This window comes from Echiichthys vipera (assembly GCF_963691815.1).
Source record: "Echiichthys vipera genome assembly, chromosome: 7".
Taxonomy (NCBI): Eukaryota; Metazoa; Chordata; class Actinopteri; order Perciformes; family Trachinidae; genus Echiichthys; species Echiichthys vipera.
In genome coordinates, this window is record NC_139832.1 from 27,066,038 (window position 1) to 27,089,135 (window position 23,098).

Consider the following 23,098-nt stretch of genomic DNA (forward strand, 5'->3'; position numbering starts at 1 on the left):
TCTCGGTGTTGATTTCGTCTTGATCACACACACACAAAAGTTATTTTTTGTTGGAAGTGATTAACTCATCAAACAAACATCTTGTGACCAACAGCGGTATTAAAATCATTTTTGCTTTGTGCTTTGTGTATGTCAGAATAAAAAAAACACAATATACATGTTTTTTTGCGTTAGAGCTTTTTTGGCTGCAAATACTTTGAGCACCGTATCTGTCTCTGAGGGCTGTAATGGAGAACAGCAGGTTTTTGTCAGTGATCTCTGTTTGCTGGTCTAGAGTGAATTACAAGTCCAGTTTCATATTACTGACCCAACCCAACAGAGCTCTTCCATTACTCACCTGCTTTCATTTTGAGGTCAGTTAAGAAAGATCCTACAGTGATGAACTGTTAAGCTGGGTAGTCACTGTAACAGACAGTACAGTTCACATTTTAAGAACCCTTTTTGCACACCCATAATGCATGCTTTCAACCTGCCGTTGTGAATGACCAGTCATAATGTCAGAGATGTGCTCGTTGACAGCTGCAATATTTTCAATTTAGACAATATGGATGTGTCCTCAAAATGTTCATAGAAAATATAGTGCTACTTTATGCTATAAACTGAACTAATGGGGATAAGAACACACACTTTCAGACAGTCTTGGACAGTCTGAAGACTTTCATGGTGTCGCACTTAGATGGTTCACACTTCACATCTCACTGGAACCGGTTCTCCATTCCCAACCCCATGAGCTGCATATTTCCCATAAAAAATGTTGGTTGCAATAGGTTGTAATCATTTACTTGCACACCCAGAGGTTGTCAATGATTTTCCAGGGCAGATGCTAGTGAAGTATAAGCAATGTAGAGCCCTGGATTGTTTTCTGTGATCAGTGCTCTTTATATTAAGGTGACGTTGCCATATCCTGCCATACGTAGTTGTCAAGTGTTGTGGGTTCATCCCTAGACCGGGGAAGTGCTCACACAAGCAGGCTGGATTACTTCAAACTTATTATGAAAATAAGTATGAAAACAGATACATTAGTCAAAGTAGAGGAATGTGTTTGAATGTGTCTGTTCGTTATTATTTGAAATACTCAGACTCTAGCAGTGTTGCGTTCCTGAACAGATCATGATTCATTCACAGGTTCCGGCATAAAAAACAAGTATATGGGTCATTTGAGATCATCCTGACTGTGTCTAAATCAAAGTGAGTGTATTATTTACACTCTATTGTCTTGTTGACTCTGACCTTTGGGAATGAAATGTGTTCCAGATAACACAGATTCAAGTTTTATGCAAGGCTAGTAAAACAAGGTAATTCTGTCTTTATTGTGAATGAAGCATCTCTTTGTCTGTAGCCCATTGACACATTTTTCCTGCTCTACTTGTCATCTCCCCCAAACCGGTCAAGGCAGATGGCCGCCCACCTAGAGCCAGGTTCTGATCAGGGTTCCATCTTTTAAAAGGACTTTTTTTTTTCTCCACTATCGCGCTAAAGTGCAAACAATAGCATGGTCTCGACCTGCTGTAAGTGAAAAGTCTCCTGTGATAAGTCCAGTTCTGGTTTGACAGAATTGAGTAAGTGAGGTGGTAATCTGGATCTTTTGCTTTTGAAATGTGACGCATTTAAAAAAAATTAAACACACCATCACCTCATGCAGATATTAGATGTTTTCTTACAAGTAAGAATTAGTTATTTATTTTTGAGATAATTTGTCGGAAAATTAGATTAGAATTAGATTAGCAGCCATGAAAGCAACAGTGCTATTGTTTTCACCATGTGTGTTTACGTCATCATGGCTACTATTACCACAGAAGTGGTTTTAAGTATTTTGCCAGGCGTTTATATATGTCTGTCTCTTGGGCTGCATCTAACGTCTGATTTCTCAATAATTCTATCATTTTTTTATTACTAGATTAATATAACAATTTACCTGAAATAAATATCAAAAATTTGTCTCATCCCTTTCCCTGAACTGGAGAATCATTATTTTTACGTACTTGACAAATGATTATTACATTTCATCACTGGAGTAATATGCAGTCAAGACAATTATTTTGTATTTTTGCGTCAGTGTGGGGGAAAAAAACCCTGAAACAATTTACAGACTGTAACAACAGCCACAAACTGGGCATCATAGGCTGATCTTAAGACATTTCCTCACTCATACATGGTCATTAAAGTAAGTGGTAAATATAAAACTGTTGCATAACAACATTAGATGACACATGGTGCACCGCTGCAGTTTTAACGTACAGAGACGTTCCAGAAATTACTTTTAACATGAGGCGATGAAGAATAAAATGCATTACAAAATAAAATATAATAACTGTGCCTGCCTGATTCTTGTATCTTCGTCACTAAATGCACTTATTGTAAGTGACTTTGGATAAAAGCTCAGCTAAATGAATGTAATGATGAAGAAACATGTAGAAAATCAATTTTAAGTGATTACTAACAGAAACACGTTCCGCATGTTATTTATCCCAGAGCCGTTTAATGATGCAGCTCTATGGCTGTAATCCTAATGTATCAAGCTTGGGTGCGGACAAAAAGTAAACAGGTGCTGGTTCGCTTCTGCTCCAGGATGCAATGGCTACAAGTGTTGGTACAGCAGCTGTACTGCCGTGATAAGCCATTTCCACTTTACAGGGCTTACAGAGCACCGCGTCGTTGGGTCTTAAAATAGTCCGACAGTTTTTTTTTTCTACACGGGAAATCCTTACTTTGATTGGGTGCAGCCATCTTGGGATGTGCCGACGCACTTTATGCAAGCCAACGTATTTCTGTAATTCATATGACGCTGTTCAAGTCGAAAAATTGCCCTCAGTCCTCTCGCTCTGTCACTCATGAGTCATGTGTCTAGTTTAGATCAAAATGAAGGCAGAGTTCAAAGATGGATCCGAGCAAGGGCGGCAGAGGTATGGGGTAGGGAAGGGGCCAATGTCCCATCACTTTTGTTCTTTATTTGAATTACCCAAAGATGGTGCCATTATGTGACATAGCATGTAGAGCAGACAAAAAACATGTAATACGTCTGATGACTTGATTACCAATTTGATTGCAGATGCCTTGTCCTGTTAAAAAACATTGGAAAGGTATAAAAAAGGGGTTTGTAGACCAGCAGTCTTGTTTAGCCCCTGATGAGGGGGGCACATGTCTTGAGGGGATAATAGTAATTGAGAAGCTACTGTCTGCTGCCAAACTGTTAGGCAGCAGATATCTGAGACCCCCGCTGGGCCTATCAAAGACTTAAATGGTGCGTGTGTGTGTGTGGGATAGATGACTGGGGAAAACTTGAGGGCCGGCCAGGTGTCATCCCTGCGCAGCATGCACTGTCCCTTGCCGTGACGCACTCTTGCTTGCGTATATCCACAGGTTTTCGTGTGTGTGTGTGTTGGCCCTCGACTTTGTATGTGAGAGAAACAGTATCTTCCTCACAACTTCTCCAGGACAGCAGTTTCCATGACTGTAATAGTGAGAATGATACTGTGAAGCTTCCAGCGATCAGGACCTGATACTTTGACAGAGATATTATCCATAAAATGCTTGGCATCACCTTCAAATGCTTTAACAGTCTGTTTTTTGGTAGAGTTTGGGATATAGCAGGGGTGCAGACTTGTCACCTTTCGTCAAAATTCGCCATTTTCATCTTGAATTTTGGTGTTTCACGTGAATCATGTAGATCTGCAAAAATTTTTTTTTTTGGGGGGGGGGGGTCATACATGTCATCAGGCATAAAGCTGCCTTTTAACTGTGTAATGTCACCTGTTGTTTGCTGTAGAGCAGGACAGTGTTGTGCTGAAATCCCCTTCTTTGCTTTTAGCGGTCTTTACAGTTAAATTTAGCCGAGAAAAGGTGAATGTTGGTTTAGTGCACTTTTAAGCCAAGTTCAGACCAAAGATTTGCGACAAGACGAGTTGAAACAACTACTTGCAGTGTTCAAGTCCGCAACGTTCTAGAACCTGCCAGTTCACACCAGTGTGATGAGGGGAGACGGTGTATCATCTCCATAGCAACGCCTCACTGTACTTCCGTTCTAACCTCTGACTTCTCAGGCTTTGTTTCGTAGCTTGATATAATTTGTAGCATTGTAAAATACAAATGAGGACGGAGCTAGTGAGATACTTTCTACACTTTCTTCTTCACTGCTTTGTTCTGGATTACGGTGCTCCTTCTCCCTGTTTATTGTATTACTCTCTCGACCCTCTCTCTCCGTCTCTTTCTCTCTTTTTCTCTCTCGCACGCATGTTGAGACTCAATCCATAACTGTCATTTCAACCAGCTGACAGTTTGTGACTTGTCCAGCTGACTTTGCTAAGACTTAATTGGCTGGTGAAACGGTCTAAAACCAGCTGACGACAACATCAGCCAGTTTAAGTCCAGTTGAGGGTCAGTTCACACCGCTGCAACTCTCACCTGCAACGTTCTATAGCACTTTCGTCTTGTCACAAATCTTTGGTCTGAAGAACACCGTCTTTTCAGTGGGTGTTGCCAGGGGTGTAGTCCTGCTGGAATGCACAGGAGATGCTCCGGCACTTTTTTTTTCCAAGTGAGAAAAGTGTGTTGATGTTTTATAATCCTTAGAAGTGAACAAATAACCTGATTGGTTGACGTGTGGAAAGGCCTTTGTACAGTTGAATCATATTAAATCTATGTAGACTCACAGTAGGTTACACAACCTCAGAAAAGGTGTATCATTTTCATAATGCACTGCACACGTGCGTTGCATCACATGAATCAAAAATCACCTTGAATTAGCAGCTGGACCGTAGCTGTCCCCGTAAATGCCTTCTTGCTTAGTTTACAATGTTAAACATAACATTACTTACCTGAACCTTCTTTATAGTTTTGTTTGAGGAAATCCGAAATGTGTTTCGAACATTGCTTGCTGTTACGATAAACGCTGAAATGTAGTTCTGCCTACTTTGGACTGAAGACAGCGGTTCAAAACTTCTGAACTTAAAAACCCCCATTAGATGTCCTTGGTATTTCAAATAAGATAAGATCACAAAAGGAACCAGGAAGCAGAATTCTTCTCATACCCCAGGACTCTGGGTGAACAGGGAAGTGATACTGATAGTGGGTAAACTCCCTCACATGCTGCAAACCTGGAACAGTTTGTGCAACTGAGGGACAAAGTATGTAGTCTGCTGTGTACATCTGCTATTTTTCATGGTTGTTTCTTCAGCATCTCATGCTTTACCCGATTGCTGCTTGTGTGTGATGCAAGTGTGTGACTGTTTTGCCTGTATTCCTGCAGCCACTCCAATAACTGCTCAGCTGAACCCCTCCAGTCATAATCCTATCAGGCATTCAGTGGAGCTGGAGGGGGAAAATATCTTTGTTGTAGAGAAAAAAAATGTGGGGTTTAATTAATGACTCTTTGAACTTTGCAGGGTTGTTAATTTTAGCAGGAAATATAGTCCTGTTCAGGGATGTATGGTCATGTGTCCCTGGGGACCTCATACAGAATGCAGGACATGACGCTCTGGCTATATGAGGCGACACATTGACCTCAGTTTTTTTCAGTGCAAGCTACAGACATTCCTCACACTTGAAATATGATGTCTTCTTTTTATCTTTTCCACCATATGTATGTCCTCATGTTTTGCAGTGGATAATGAACATCATCATAATTAAAGGCCCTGTAAGGGCGAGGAAGCAACAGAGCTAATACAAATAAAGTTAAACAAAACTGGATGTCTTTATGGTGAGGTATAAAACAGTAGCTACTAAATGCTGCACTTTAGGGCCAATGTCCGAAATAGTTCACTTCATATCGGGATAGATCATGATATGTCATCGTTTTCTGGTCATTTCATAATTAGTCTATATAAATAACCACATTACAGAACCTTTTTTCCCCGTGTGAATGAAATGAACGTATTATCTAATAAAGTTAAGCACTTGTGCACAGTGCAAAATGACCAAAATAGTTTTAAGTGAAATTATAGGGAAGAAATATATGTTCCCAGCTGTGCACTGACTATGTTTGCTTGTATGCACACAAATAGTGTGATGTAAAAACAAAACCACAAACTCCAAATTATACACCCCTAAAATATTTCACATCAGATTTTCACAATGCCAAACCACATTCTGCACATATTCCAACAGCATCTGTAGTAGAAGAGTCTCGGTGCTAAACTGACTCGCCTGCGGTCTAGACTTGTCACCCATGGAAAATGTTTGGCCTACAGTACATCAAGTAAGAATGGTAAAACATTCCACTTTCAGAATGACAGCAGTCGGTCTCCTCAGTTCCCAAACGCTTCCAGAGTGTTGTTAAAAGAAGAGGTGATGCAGCACACAGGTAAACATGACCCTGTCCAAACTGTTTTGAAACATGGCATCAAATTCTAAATGAGGATATCATTTTCAAAAACATCATTTTTTTTCTGTTTCAACATCTGATATGTTGTCTTTGTGCTATTTTCAATTACATGTGGGGTTTTCAAGGATCTGTTATTCATTGCATATGTATGTATATTCATTTGGAAATATTATATAATGATAATACAGTATATACAGTATACATATATATACATATAAAGCACTTCATAATCCCAAAGTGCTTCACAGAGGAAAAAAAACAATAATAAATGCAGCAGTAGTTACATCGAAGAGATGGATATATTCAGCCCCATCAAATTCTGAAATTCTGTCTTATGTATTAATGCAGATAAGTGAAATGGTTAACACCTCCCAACATTTTTACATCTGTGTTAATGAAATGTTGCCTTACTTTGACCAAAAGATGGATGCCTTTTCCAAAGACTGCAAATCTTGATTCTGTCATCCTGATTCTGTGGTCTAGGTAATTGAGAATTTGGAAATTGAAAAACTGGGACAAAACCCTTCAAGAAGAATTCAATCTGGGATAGCAAAAAGGTGGTTACAAAATCTGGATGATTGTGACCTATTTTAAAATATCGATAGATTTTATTTCTAATCCCGTTTTTTGTTTCTTTCAGAACTAGCTAAGCATGACGGCACGCACCGCATCATAGGAGTCCAGTACTGACAGTGTGGAAGGAGTGACCAGGAAAAAGCAAGCAGGATAGGAAAAAGAGAGAGTGATTGGACACTTTTTTTTACCATCTGAGCAGATGGGTGACATGGAGGATGAGCGTACAGCGCAGGCCAGCGTGCTCTTTGAGAACTTTGTCCATTCGTCCACCTGTAAGGGGACTCTGCAGGCCTTCAGCATCCTCTGCAGGCAGCTGGAGCTGGATCCTCTGGACTACAGCAACTTTTACAGCTCACTAAAAGCTGCAATCAGCACCTGGAAGGTCAAGGCCCTGTGGACTAAACTGGACAAAAGGGCACAGCAAAAGGTTTACAACCAGAATCAAGCCTGCCAGGGCACCAGGGTAAGAGAGAGCAAGTGGAGGGGACCTGAACTACTAATTCTACTGATAGAAAGGAGAAACTAGTTTGGTTCGGTAGTGCTATTTTTCCATATTGGAAGGGTATTCATGCTTTTCAGAGTCATGAGCATGAAACCTTGTATGCAGGACGGCACGGCAAGGTTAAAGGCATTGTTGTGACCTTCTGATGGTGTTGGAGGTTTACTGGTTCATACAAACAGCAGTATAGATGTGATCACACAGAATGTGGCACAGTGCAATTCATTTGAGCATCTTCAGGAAATATGTAGTTGGTAGTGACCATCAGCTGCAGGGGCTAACGACTAACATGCTACTCCATAGATATATATACTGTATATATGTAGATGCTGCATTGGCTGCTGGTGTTCATTGGAGCGACATGTCAACACATCAAACTAATGCACGTATGTCTATCGTGGCGGGAGATGTATCCACTATTCAAATTATAATTTCTCACTGACTGCACAGTTTTTTTTTGTTGATCACCTATTAAAAGAGAAATCCCGGACAGTCGCTAACAGCCAGACATGGCTAACACTGAGTAGCTTGAGGCGGTGCACTGAACACATTCCAAAAAATGTTTTAACCACTAATATTTACCATCCCTCTCACTCCCATTACCTTTCCTGTCCTGTGCCGAGTGCCAAAGGAATAGAGTTGTGTATGAACACTTCTTTTCAGTACACACACAGAACAGACAGCCAGCAGACTGTGAGGAGATATTTTCTAAATTTAAGTATAAGTATACTGAATCAGAACCACAAACTCCACCTTTAAAGCAGCTCCAGTTAGCTGTAATAAGGCTGATATCTAAAAGTATGAACAGGAGGAGGGAAACTGAGCTCAGAGTCCATACCATCACATGATACACCCACACTGACGGCCGAATGCAGAGAAATGTCTCCCTATAAGCATAGTTCAATTAATGTGTGTTAGGGATACACAATATGGATTTTTTTCAGCCAATAACCAATAATCACCTGCTTTTCTTGGCCGATCCCTATAAGATAACAAGACATTTCACATTTTGTATTTTAAGAATTATTTTTCTATTTAAAGAAGTACATAGCCTATAGTTTATGCACACCTGAGGGTAAGAAAGGCTGAGATGTAGAGAGCAAAGATGGCTGATTTAATATTCAGTATCTCTGACCTAACCAAATCTAACATCATTGCTACACATCACTATTGTCTATTCTGAGTGTGACTTTTCAAGTGTTCATTTGTTGTTTTCTAGTATAAAGTAAATCCCAAAAACTTGATGATCTGGCTTTTTATAGAGCATTTTGCCTCAGAATTCAAATGAAATGCTTGGACATAATCTGTCAAATCAGATACTCAGTACATGTTTATTGGCAGATAACAAACCAACGTTAAAGGTACAACCCACCACTAGGGCTGTACAGAGTACCATTTTTTGAGCTCTGAATATTCAGTTATTTCAGCCTCCATGCACGTCTTTTAAACCTAAATTGTTGAAAAAGAGCAGCTAATGTTGGTAGCAGAACAACAAGTATGCGACTGTCCTGCAGCCGCTCTCTGGTGATCACACAGAAACCAAGCATTAGGAGAGGAAAAGTGAACAGTTGGCAGTAAATGACAGCAAAACACAGTAAAGACTCTCACACAGAGCTGAAATGCAAACATGTTAAAAAAAAAAAGGAAGTAGACACAATTGCAGAATGCAGCATGTGCCATTCAGGTTTATTAAAAGCATTGTTTCTTTAAGGGATTTGGGAAAAAACAAGCAATATCGGAATACCAAAATTGAAAAACCGACTAACTACCCAAGGAACAAATATCTGAATATTCACGTGTAGCCTGTGTGTGGATACTGCACTTTGGCTTCATATTTAAAGTTTCATAACAATGCAATCATCAGTTGTGCACAAGACACAACTTTGGTTGCAGGGAGAAGATCAGCAAAAAAATGTGTTTACAGCTCAGTGAGAGAGAACAAGATCAGTACAAAAGGTTCAGGCGTTTGTCGTTTTGAAGGTTACAAAGGTCACCACAATTCATTTACAGTCTATCTTTTGATATAATCCTTTTTCCTTTATCTTGTTTCTGTGTTCTTTTGAGTAGAACACAAGTGCCCATTTTTTACCAACCAAAAAATCCTGAACCTAAAAGAAAGCTTAAGGGATTGTGGTTTATTTGTTTAAATACCCAATTAGAACCTTTTGCTGAGTGCATTGTTAGGGAAATAGATTATGCAAATACATTGTTTCTGTAATTATATCCAAATAATTAATTGGACCAGAGTAATCTTAACTCTGAGGTGTTGAATTAACTGGATTTTGTGCATGTAACTTGAGCAAATTCAGTTGGATCAAATAACATAAGCTGTTTGTGGGAAACTTTATGAAAGTGGACACCATACTGTATGTTAGTCAGCTTTTAATATATGGCTGAAAGACAGGATGGGAGTTTATACATGTATTTCATGTGATAGGTCATATTATGTATGAATAATATATGATAATATGCCATATTTGTTATTTTATGCCACGTGCTGATCTGTCTTATTGTCTGACAATGTTTGTCAAGTATGATAAGCAGCACATAGGGTTGGGATGACTTTCTATCTGAAGGAAAAGATAAGACGTCCGGAAAGAGTCCAGAGACCCACTGAGGGGAGATTAACCGAGATGGGTTGGGTTGACGGTTGGCCAAAAATAACCACTCAATTATTATCCCAGACATTTTTGTGTGTGCATAACTGTAAACTGGCAAAACCTCCTTGACCTGGAAGTGGGATGTTGACTGTAGTCACAGATGACTTTTTCCTCATGTTTCCACATGATGATGCTGTTTTCTTCTTTTCTTATCAGTCCAAAAGTAGATTAAACAACAATGTCAGTTTAAAAAAAAAGCCAGAATCCTCCATCACATCTACTGTAAAAAAAAAACAAGATTGTGATGACCAAAATCTTCCACCTTCAATAAATACAGTAGTCCACAAACCAATGGGTGACGTCAAGGTAGCTATGTCCATCTCTATTATACAGTCTATGGTTACCATGCAAGAAAATCAGGTTCTTTACTGTTATTATTAAAAGGATATATTATAACAGCCAAATTCATGGGACAGCAGCAGAGATTTTTACTTGTTACACACTTTGTAGAGTGAGGCTGCTGCCAGCTTCACTGTCTGCATTTGAGTCTTGCCAACTGATAATGAGGTTAATTCATTGAATTAATTCAGTGTATGATTCTCACTTATTGGCATGAATGTGAAGTGAACAATATTGCCAAACCATCGTGGATAATACAATTTAATAATAAGATGAGAAAAAAATTCTAAAAATCACTATACTATATACTAGAATACAAACTATTTTTCTGTCAGTTCAGTCACCATGCTTTATTGGCATGAATGGGAAACATCCCTTGAAACTTTTTAAAACATCCCCACCACCTTGTCCCTGTGCCTCTTTCATTCAGTGCCTGATCATTGGCGGTGGTCCTTGTGGTCTGCGGACAGCCATTGAACTGGCCTTGTTGGGCTGTAAGGTGGTGGTGATTGAAAAGAGGGACACCTTCTCCAGGAACAACGTGCTCCACCTCTGGCCCTTCACCATCCACGACCTCAGGGGCCTCGGAGCCAAGAAGTTCTACGGCAAGTTCTGCGCCGGCTCCATCGACCACATCAGTGAGTTTAAATCTGCCGTTCACTTCTCAGCTTCGCTCATTTTGGTCCTAGAGAGAGAAAAAAGTGGGGATGGTGACTGTTGCCTTACTCCCAAACATCTTTTTTCCCTTCTAGTTCTCTGGGAAGGAAGATCATTTATTCTTCAGCTTTGTTAAATAGTTTCACAAAAACAACTTCCTAAACCTTAATTTCAGGACTCTTTTTAAAGTCACTTGATGTGCAGACAGCGTGATGGGAGATTCCTATGTCCGTAGTCCTTCTTAATTTATTGTAATGGGATATAAAGAGTGTAGAACTATAACTTTTTATGTAATCCAATCCAAATTGTAGACCGTGAACCTAGCAGTCGACTACTTTTGATTAACACGCTGCGATTCGCTCTGCGTGTACATGTTACGACCACTAGCCTCCGCTTCAATCATAATCAGAAACACTTTAATAATCCCAGGGGGAATTTGTTTTGTTTCAAACTCCAGCTATACAAACAAAGTATTTAACAACAACAATATTATACATTATACAGAAATCTAAAACAGTATATATAAAGTATATAACTATATATAGAGATATATAAAATATCAAAATTACAATGGTAATATATACAGATCAACAGTACTGTAATAACGTGCAAAGTATTGTATCAAATGTGCAAAAAACAGATTGTTTATGATTGAGTCCGTATCACAGAGAGGGGGTGGCCAAACTAATGAGTGTGCCGATGGCGAAACAAGCCTATCCGTGTGTGTGCACTCAGTTCAGACGTTGTGTCGTGGCGAGTAAAAACAGAGAATCATCTTCAGTGTTTCACAGATATCCATAAAATAATTGATTTTAAAACGCACCAACAACCGCATTGATTGCAAAGACCCAGGACATCAGGAGATTACATTAGTTGGGCTACTTCGGAAAAAGTGTTAACAACTTGACAATACCACAGTTAGCATTTAAAGTCAACTGAAAACACTGCATTTTCAATATATAACACACTGGGATGATTCAGTTGATTCACATTTCATAAATAATTGACTTTAAAATCAATACATAAACTAGACAAGACATGGGATTAAAATATGTCCCTCTTAAAATAACCATGTTTTTTTTCGTTGAATAAGAGTGCATTTATGTTTCTAGTAAAACAATACATTAACCTTTGTTGTGGCTATCCTGGTAAACCTTACAGTGAAGGTCTCAATAAATAAATAAAAGAAATAATAAATGAGGCCTAATGATTCTTAATTACAGCACAAAGGTATCAGTAACTATTAATAGACTGTGTATGCCAAAATGCACAAGAAGCCTAAATTTTGATGTTTACAATCCAGGATGTAAACTCATTCAAATATGCAATAATTAAGTTAAGTGTATGTGATGGAATAATGACATTGGAAATTAGGATTTATTATATTATTATTTTACAGTTCTGTCTGCTTCCTTTTAAAAGAGATAACATACGTGCGTGCGTGCGTGCGTGCGTGCGTGCGTGCGTGCGTGCGTGCGTGCGTGCGTGCGTGTTCCCTATGATATACATAAATGTAATGTGTGCTGTCCTTAAAAGTTCCTTTCATTTCTGCTCTCTATATTTAACATTGGGGCATGACAGTGGTGGTATTTGCTGGCTGTGTGACTTTGTAACCTGTGAGAAGAGATTTTCCAGCACGCCAGCTCGCTGCACTTTGTTTCTTCAGTCTTTATCCCTAGTGGGTTTTTTCCACTGGTGTTTCTTCCTCTCAAGCTTTAGTAACAGTGTCATGTATTAATATCTCATGTGACCTCTTCTGTTCTAACTTCTCATTTATAAGTGCAGGCATGTCTTTCTCATAAATAAATACATTTCTTGGTCACTATGACATTCTCTGTTACCCCAGTTTTTAGAGGCCTTGTGTTAAAGTGAAATTCCGGCGTAAAATCATCCCATGGTCTTTTTTGGCACTTGCATACATCAAATAAGCCATAGAGACAGTTTTTTCATGCATAAACTATTAGCCGAGATATCCAGAAGAGTTGCTAACAGTTGCTAACACCTGGACGTGGCTAACACTGATTAGTTCGGGGCAGTACGGTGAAGGCATTAAAACATCTTTTTTAACCACTAATACTGCTCAAAATAACACCAAACCTGCAGTAGCATGATAAGAGTCCCTACACATAAAACAAAGTACCAAATGCAAGAAGGAGAAAACTGTCTTGATGGCTTATTATATGTATGTAAGTGCCGGAAAAGACCATGGGATGATTTTACGCTGGAATTACACTTTAACTTGAATAACAAATAACCGAAATTAATTCTGCACAATAAGGTACACAGATTTTAAATGTGTGCACAGAAAGCAGATATTAGGTTGGTCTCAACCCTGGTTTAAAATGTATGCTTGCTTTTCTGCCTGTACAGGTAGATCTAGCCTTGCTTTGTCTGCTTTTTGGATATTCTCTGAATATGTGTGTGTGTGTGTGTGTATCCACTCCAGGTATCCGCCAGCTCCAGCTGATGCTGCTGAAAGTGAGTCTACTTCTGGGAGTGGAAGTTCATGTCAACGTGGAGTTTCACAAACTTGTAGAGCCACCAGCAGAGCAGACTGACGACAGTAAGTCTGTGTGTGCGTGCTGTTATCCGTATGTCAAAGGGTCATGAGTGGCAGTGACACACACAGACTCTCCTGCATAACTCAGCTATATATGGAATCTCTGTGCTCAGAAAATACATGTGCTGAAGTGATCAGAAAGTGTCCTAGAGAGAAGACATTTGCAGTGGCAGTATTTATAGAAAACTGTGTGGAAAACAATAACGTAAGTCTATTGATGGTGTCTGCTGATAGTTCCATTTTAGTTCTACCTTGAGTTTGCCTTTCGAATGCCAGGTGTCCTGAACTCACTTGTGTTGGCCCTCTAGTCTGCTCCGTCATGGGTGGACCTCCCCTTTTCCAGCACTGAATCACCATGCCTGTCTGTCTCATCACCTAGCTGATAAAAGGGGGGCGTCTTTTCCAAGCTTTGTCTGAGGGGGAGGGGGGCAACCACAGTCTCTGACTTTGAAAACCCCTATTGTATAATTTGTGTATTTAAAAAAAACATCTTCGCTCTGACACTGTTAACCTTGATGGCATTCTGATCGTACAGGCGGATAGAACCCAAAACTCTGGGAAAGTGCGGGGTGGTGTTGTGCATTAAGTTCCACTGGTTTACTCACAGCAAAGTACATGGTGGGAAGGTCTTGGAGTTGCTCACCCTGTCTGTCCAAGTGTTTTACCTCCCAAGGGAGTTCTTGACTGTCGTGCTCAGTTGTGTGTGTGTGTGTATCCCACCAAACGCCAACGTCAGTACAGCAGCCGAGCAGATGGTGCACAACACATGCGTCCCCGGTGTTCCTCCTTGTTAATTTAAACAGCTGTTTGCGCAGTCACGCTCTGCCAGCATTCAAGCAATATGAGGATGTACCAACAAGTCTTAACAAAACTATAGATCTGCGCAACGGCAATATTTCTGGAGCCTACATAGCCAGAGCTCTTCCACTGCTAGGACTATGGGCCACAATGTTATCCACCTACCTCCTGTTTACAAGTAACAGAACACACAGGGCCCCCAAATGGTGAGACGATGCTATTAAATAATTTCCCTCGGGATAAATAAAGCTTCTTGAATCTTGAATCTTGCATGCCTTCAGGGCTGTTTTATTTGTAAAGTCTTTGATGGAGAGCTAGACAAGCAGATCTTTCCCATCACTACAAGCCTTTCAGCGAGTCAAGACCCTTAGTACCTTTGCCAATGATCTCAATAATTTCAACGCCGATTTGATACCTCTGATTTCTCTGAGAGTGTGAGAGCTCCTTGGACACTGCCCTTCCATGAATTTGATTGAGTCTCTCCTAACCAGACAGGGCGTCTACCGCCAACTCACTAGATGCAAACCCAATCAGGCTCCGAGGCTGGCTGGAAACCCCCAGGTCGGGTCCCAAAAAACTGCCCCTGCGAACTAACACCCATCCTTCACCCTTAGATCACTCTAAACCAATACATGCCCGTAGCTTTAACCTCTGTTATCATGAAATACTTCAAGAAACTGGTCCAAGACGTCATATTAATTAATTTGTTGCACCACTCCTGGACCCCCCCCAATTTGTATACATACGTACACGATAAGAGAAGGAGAAGCACATATGATGCTTTGGCCTCTCTCCTGTTTTAGCCTCTTTACATTCGCTCCATCTTTGTTTTAGACTTGATTTTAAGATTGTGTTGATCATGACATCTTCATGACTTGGCTCCAAATTATTTTTTTTGACATTTTAATCCGATTTGCGTAATTTTAGATCCATTGGGTGATGAAGAAACTGCAGCACATCCAGATTCCATCACCACTAAATACAGGATCCATAACTTTCTCTTCAACAGACCACAGTCTCTAAGGGTTGAACATTCATTGTTATCCACCATTATCCTCAAGACTGGCACTCCACAGGGGTGTTTACTTAGTCAATTTCTTTGCACCCTCTATGCAAACAACTGTGTTTAGTCCATCCACCATCACCCTCTACTTCAAATATGCAGATGACGCGGCATCCTCACACTGCTCAATAATAACAACACTTACTCTCTCTGTGCAATATTCAATATTCCAATCTCACTCATGGTGCAACTTTCTCTACCTCAACACCCAACCCCCCTCTTGAGCCCCTCCCAAAACAGTGGGACAACCCCCAGTCTTCATCAGAGGAGAGAAGGTAGAGGTGGTGAAATCTCTCAGATTCCTTGGCATTGCACTGGACAATAACCTCAGCTTCAATCAGCATACGCATAAACTGAATCACCTGTCTGTCCAACACAATCATCTGCTTCTCCTGTACGGTGCCATCTGTTTTTTGCATTTGCTTACAGTCGCCAATAAGAATAAACTCTTTAGAATAACTCATTTAGCAAACTTATTGGTATTCCTCGCCCCCATCTATTTGACTGTGTCACCTCATTCCATCCAACCCACCTTACTTAGGGATGAAGGTATAGTCTGCTCGGTCTGGCAAGAGCTTTACCCATACAGCCATACACGCTTTAAATAAGTAACCTCCTGTAATGGTACTAGAAATCCAGTCTGTGGTGTGCTAATAGGACAAATAAAATATTTATCTAAATAATCAAATTGAAGTGAACCCAGCAGATTTGTCGTGTCCCTCCTCAGGTCCTGGGTGGCGAGCAGAAGTCAGGCCCTCCAGCCATCCTGTCTCGGACGTTGATTTTGATGTGGTGATTGGAGCTGACGGACGCAAAAACACATTAGACGGTGAGAAATACGGATCATCACATCTACAAAATGGAGTGGTGCTGCGGGGAACACATGGTTCAAAATGAGTCATTAGAAAAGGTTTGTTCCTGACCCACGTGTAGGACAAAGTTATGCATCAGTCAAAGCACTATTTGTTTTTTTTTTTCCTGGAAATGAGGGGAGGTGTCAAAGCTGCTCTTGGTCACGAGGTAAAGCATTTCCTGTCGACATGTTGGTCTGTATTAGTAAGTGTTCTGGTTTATGTACTGTCAGAGAGCTTTGCCATTAATTCAACATTTTTCACCACAGGTTTCCCTCTGCGTGGTTCATTGCTAAGGTTTTTCATCCCCTCTCGGCAGGTTTTGGTCGCAAAGAGTTTCGAGGCAAGCTAGCCATCGCCATCACAGCTAACTTTGTAAACAGGAACACCACAGCAGAGGCCAAGGTGGAGGAGATAAGTGGCGTGGCCTTCATCTTTAACCAGAAGTTCTTCCTGGAACTCAAGGAGGAGACAGGTGAATTAGAAAATTGATTAATCACCAGATACTAACACTATAATGATACTATGAAGCCTAATATTCTCTGTTTGTGTTGTATACCATGCAGGATTGCCTGTTTCCTTCTCCTACTGTAATTGCTACATTTTACAGCATTTTAAAGATAGACTATATAAAAGAAGTGGATGTAGCCTCTGGGTCTGAAAAGTAGACCATTGCAGGGGTGCCTTAAACCTGCATTCTTTCAATTGTTAAGCAAAGGGGATACACCACTGGTTGCAAAAAGAAGATGGTCTGATGGTATGAAAATGACTGTACTTTTAATTTGATTTATTACCTCAGTAAACATTTTCCTGCTGAGTTTAGGGTCTCAATCACTACTTTGAAGTCTTCTTCAATACAGCATGGTGTTTATTTTGTAAATGATCGTCCCATTCAGATTAAAATAGACAATAGAGCAGGGTATGCTTTAGAGTCTGTCTACCTTGTGATTGACAAGGCACTACCACGTAGGGTTGTCAGGATATTAGAATTTCAAAGTTGATACCGATACTCAGGAAATTACGCAATACTATTTTCGATACCATGGGGAGAAAATTACAAAAAATGAAGGCAGTATTTCAAAAAATTCAGATTGTTCCAATACAGACATCAATAACACTTTTAAAAAGCTGTCTGACGTAGTGCAAAAGAAAAACTACGTAATTGAAGGATGTAAATATGACAAATATGTTCAAAGTCTCTTGTTTGTTTTATTGTGTTGTTTAGCTCAGGGATTTCTGTGGCCATTAAATGATTCCATGAAGGACGTTAAACCTTGGATTCACTTGGTGAATCAGTTGTTGTTAGCCAGGTTTCTCTACAGTGTAAACAGGGATCTGGTCCATGCTAATGTATTCAGCTACAGTCCTGTTTATCTTCTGTGTTTCTGCTGACTTGGCTCCATATCATCGCTGCTGATTAAATAGAGTTGGTATAGCTCCACCGTTAACGTTACTGTTTTATTATTATTAGACACACGGTAGATTCTACCCAATGCTTGTTTACATCCTTAGCCTTTCTCCGGTTGTTAGCTTTGCATACTTAATACTTCCAAACGGCACTTTTGCTTTTTTCATTTTCTACTAAAACTGGGAGTGAAGTTCCTTGTGTTCAGTCAGCCCAGTGTTGTTAACGCGATGAACCAGCGTTCATGTGCTCAGATGAGCTGTAGTTTCTTTCTTGTCTTGTGTGCAGCGCTGCTGTGTCAGGTTACACCTCAACTAGAGGAGGCAGAGACGGCACTGTTGATGGCAAAAGTATCGATACTTTTGCAAGTTATCTAATCCAATACTAATATTTAGTATTGATCATTTGTTTGTTGTTATTAGAAACTTTTCCATTCAATGTATTTTTGTACATGAAGGGAGTACAAATGAGCCTTAAATGTGTTGTTCAGCATTTCGGCTGTACTAAAAGACACACGGAATTGGCTGTTCATTGTTTTCCTTTAAGTGCAATTTGTTTTAAGCCGGGTTTTCAGTAGACAAAGTTAGTATCCCAATTAATATAGTTAAGATTATTATTGATGCACCTTGGTAACCTAGCTAGCGATAGTGTTAGTTGGTAAATTAGCATTTAGTTGAAAATGCCAAACTCAAGGCTTCAAACAGTAGTCCACAAACATATGAGTGACGTCATGGTGGCTACATCCACCTCTTTCATATAGTATATGATTTTAAGTACCGTTTTAATAAGTAAATCTACTCCTGTTTTCAGGAATTGACTTGGAGAACATAGTTTACTACAGAGACAACACCCACTACTTTGTCATGACGGCAAAGAAGCAGAGTCTGCTGGACAAAGGGGTCATCAAAAATGTGAGTTTACACACGCATATGTCAAATTCAGCAGTATTCATTTTGAAACCTAATTTTGTTTGAGTCTTCGATTAAAGCCAATTTGTCACACATGGTGGTCAAATAGTGAAATTGCAAGAACAAGATAATTCACTTGATGCCATTGGTCCCCAAAATACTTTTTCCCATTGACTTGATATGGTGAAAGAGCATCACAACCTGCAAAATTTCTTGTTTCACTATCAGAATTTGATCTATTCGGTCCGATAACAATTGGAAAGTCTAGAAGAGCTGCACGACTACATAATTTAATCCTGAGTGGTAAACTGGAAGTAACCGGCTCAGCGGACAGAGGTCTCTAGTGCACCTGCCATATGAGCCCCATAATGCAGAAGCAGTGCCGATTTCATACCCACAGTTGAACTTTTTAGGCTTCATGCGCCACTGAACAACTTCCATAGGAATGAACGGGGCTCAGCCTCAAACACTGTATCCATTTCTCTCAATACATCCGTGACTCCTGCTCAAGAAACAAATCCCTTTCTCAATTCACATTTCTTTCTTGTAATATTCGTTTTGACTAGCTGTCAACTAATATTTGCCCCTATAGTTGTTGTTGATCAAAGTAAAACTGTTACTTAGCAAAGTTATGTGTGTGTTTGCCAGGGCAGCGATAAGCTAGCTTTGGCACTGAGTGATGGGCATCCATAGGGGGTGATAATGAAACTGGGCTCTAATTAGATGTTAGCTCTTTGACATTTCTTCTATGCCCGCCCCCCCAACACACACACACACACATACACACACACACACACACACACACACACACACACACACACACACACACACACACACACACACACACACACACACACACACACACACACACACACACACACTATGAGTCAGGTTTTCTCTCAGTGAGGGTTGCTGTCATCTACAGAGATTAGACAGTATAAATGAGGATATTATTATGGCATCAGGGTGCAGTGTGCTGTTGACCCTCCAACCAAGAGCTTGCCAGGACAATCTTCTATATACACACACGCGAGAAAGAAAATGCCCACACACACACACACACACACACACACACACACACACACACACACACACACACACACACACACACACACACACACACACACACACACACACACACACATACAGAGGCTTTGAAACTCTGCCTCGCTGTGCCCTCTGTGGTCTCTATCTCATATTACATTGCCCATTAGCGCAGAGTGATCTCTCACTCCGTCAGCTGTGTCAGCATGCACACGTGGCCGGAGGCCCCATCACTGATAATAGCTCACTGGTTCAACAAACTAGCTAATAAGGTTTTGTCATCATCTTCCTCTCTTTTAGTCTAAAATAGCTTTATTTTTTTTGCAATTTTTTGTTTGTTTGTCCAACCTGCCATGTTGGCAATCTTGCAATGATAACGAAAGGGAAAAATGATTTGTGTATTTGCTCTTTGATTTGGATTTGCCCCAAAATGTATTGGCTTCTTCCTTGGCCCGCGCTGCACCCTTCAACCAAGTTCCATGAAATTCGGGCCTGTTGTTATTCCGTTTTCCTGTTAATGGACACACAAACAAACCCAAAACATTACCCTATTGACGTGATAAAATTGTTGACAAGTGCAGCTTTAAAACATTCAGTTTACAGTATGTAAATTATATCTGCCTTAACCCTTCCTCCCTCATCTCAATGCAGGACTACATAGAAACAGAGAGACTGCTGAGTCTTGACAACGTCAACCAGGAAGCTTTGCTCTCATACGCCCGTGAAGCAGCTGACTTTGGCACAAACTACCAGCTGCCATCCCTGGACTACGCCATCAACCACTACGGGCAGCCGGATGTAGCCATGTTTGACTTCACCAGCATGTACGCCTCCGAGAACGCTGCCTTGATCAGGGAGAAACACGGACATCAGCTACTGGTCGCACTGGTGGGAGACAGTCTGCTTGAGGTACGAGGTAGCAGTGACAGTGTTGTTGAGTTGTTGGATACTTTGGCCTCCACCCTGACTGAGGCTCAGCTCTGTGGTCACGCTGACATAATGTTCTCCATTTACAGCCTTTCTGGCCGATGGGTACAGGTTGTGCTCGGGGTTTTCTGGCAGCTTTTGACAGTGCTTGGATGGTGAGGGGCTATGCACAGGGCAGGAGTCCTCTGGAGATACTGGCTGAGAGGTGTGTGGCTTCATGTTCCACTTCCTGTAACTTTAGATGAGCTATCTAAGGCCCCGACTGATATGGGATTTTTGAGACCGATACTATTACTGATTTTCGAGGGAAAACTCATTGATAACTACAATGGCATATTAGGGCCAAGTATGAAAAAAAAGGGATCCGGGGAAGGGGGGTAATATTTTGAGAAAAAAATAGCAGATTTATGAAGAAAAACAATAATGGTGAAATATTGCTTTTCTACATGTTTATGCTAACATTAGCAACGATTGTTGTAGGTCAATAAATATAGACAATAGTCAGTCTGCGACTTATGATCCGCTACTTTTTTCTTGTAGATTTGCCACTTTTTTTCTTTATAAATCTGCCATTTTTCCCATAAATATGCATTTTTTTGTAGATTTGCCACTTTTTTCTTTATAAATCTGCCACTTTTTTTCCCATAAAAATGGTTTTTTTTTTTTGTAGATTTGCCACTTTTTCTCATAAATCTGCTGCATTTTTCACAAAATATTTTCCACCCAAAGCTGCACAGATAGACTGTGGCATAATTTATCTTCTTTTTTCCAATTGTATTGTTTATTGGCTCAAAAACAGATGTAGTTACATAGTATAACGGTACAAATATAAAAGAAAGGTATTTCACATAGTTTTTGCCACATTATTATCCCAGATCCACATTCCCTTGTATCAGGGTTCCAATGGGCCTACTAGAAAACTCCCACCCAACATTTGATGAAATGGAGATTGTGTGGTACACAAAATTTGGCAAGTAAATCACGGAATTAAATGAGGTAAATACAGACACAGTGGTAACAACTAAAGGTTTAAGAATGATAAAACAATGAAGATTCCAGCCTCCACAGGCAGCCATTGGAGCTTTTTTCTGTTCTGTGCTTACGGGCTGGTGTCCCGTTTAAGATCTTGGTTCTTATGAATCATATTAGCTTTGGAGAACTCTCTATGGGTAATTTCTGTCATATGAGAATGAATGACTTGTCATCACTTGCTGAAACAGAGTAAAGTAGCAGTATTTAAAAAATGTCTGGTGTAAATGCACAAGTGATGCAGATTTCATGTTAAAGGTCTTTATAGTTTTGAAAGCAATGTTTTGTGCGTTCAGCTTTCCTCAGTGTTTGCTGTCTTCAGGCAAACGGTTGCAGTGTACTTCTCAGATCTTTGAAGCTGCCTTATCTTTAATCTACCAGTTATATTTGCCCTGTTGTTCCTCAGGGAGAGTATTTACCGGCTGCTGCCTCAGACCACCACAGAGAACATAAGTAAAAACTTTGAACAGTACACCATTGACCCCGTCACCCGTTACCCCAACCTCAACTCCAGCTGTGTGCGCCCACACCAGGTCAGTCAAACACTCCTGTAATAAAAGTGAACTTTGTGTGTGTAGCAGAGTAAAATCAAAAGCAGATGTCCTCACATGCATTTGAATGAAACCAGATATCAAAAGGGGTGAGGTTGAGACATTTTAATGATGGGTCTTCTGCTCAGTGATGTTGGATTCTAATCATTTAAAGGCTCAGTAGGCAGGAAACCTAGAACAAAGGTGTTGTCGTTGTTGAGTCTACACGGGTCTCCATCTCCTCAGCTCTGACCCAAGCTCTTCACACCAAACAAGCACAGGCATCTGATGCACGCGCCTTATACACGCAACGACGGTCCCTGCCCAAGGCAATCACCAAGTTGCCCCAGCTTCTTTTTTTTTTTTTTACATTATCCTCCATAATGTCCAAGTCACAGGTAAGAAAATCCTTTTTTTTTAAAAACACATCAGCGATGGTAAATAGTTTTTATATTTAATACTGAACAGTACTGAATGAGTTCATTAGACGGCCGAGGACTGAAATGGAGAACTAACTTTTTACTCATATGTTCACCTGTATCAGTCTGCTTACTCGTCACTTATTCCAATCGTCCCGATCATGATTGCGATTGTTGAAATTATAGAAGGGAATTTACTGTCACTCTTGGCAAACTTGTAGGTGTGAAGACATTTGCGGTGGAATAGTATGATACAGTACTCTAATGTAGCAACATAGACCTGATCTTGTATTAGCAGTAGCCGTATGCCTTTGGCTACGGTTAGCAGGAGGCTAACGTATTAGCAACCTCCAACAATGCGTTATGGGTAGCCTCTGTGAACAGGCTGTTTCCATGCCCACACAACCTAACCCCCATCACAGCAACCGGAGTTCTTAGAGGAAAAATCATTTAGCAGTTTACCTGTCCAAGAGAAGAACAGCGAGCTCCGAGTCCAAGTTCAAACCAATGTTAT

General features: G+C 40.3%; 1 protein-coding gene across 1 annotated transcript in view; it reads left to right on the forward strand.

The window, feature by feature from the left end:
- The window catches only part of LOC310949472 (F-actin-monooxygenase mical2b-like), an 83,161-nt gene that overhangs the window by 13,856 nt on the left and 46,207 nt on the right, over positions 1 to 23,098 (forward strand). Inside the window, exons 2-11 of the mRNA XM_083916946.1 lie at positions 6,803 to 6,876; positions 6,960 to 7,358; positions 10,824 to 11,031; positions 13,497 to 13,613; positions 16,199 to 16,300; positions 16,642 to 16,797; positions 18,538 to 18,638; positions 20,331 to 20,588; positions 20,696 to 20,811; positions 22,042 to 22,168. Coding sequence (XP_083773072.1) covers positions 7,095 to 7,358; positions 10,824 to 11,031; positions 13,497 to 13,613; positions 16,199 to 16,300; positions 16,642 to 16,797; positions 18,538 to 18,638; positions 20,331 to 20,588; positions 20,696 to 20,811; positions 22,042 to 22,168 — 1,449 coding nt within the window. The 5' untranslated portion in view covers positions 6,803 to 6,876; positions 6,960 to 7,094. The remainder of the gene's footprint in view (positions 1 to 6,802; positions 6,877 to 6,959; positions 7,359 to 10,823; positions 11,032 to 13,496; positions 13,614 to 16,198; positions 16,301 to 16,641; positions 16,798 to 18,537; positions 18,639 to 20,330; positions 20,589 to 20,695; positions 20,812 to 22,041; positions 22,169 to 23,098) is intronic.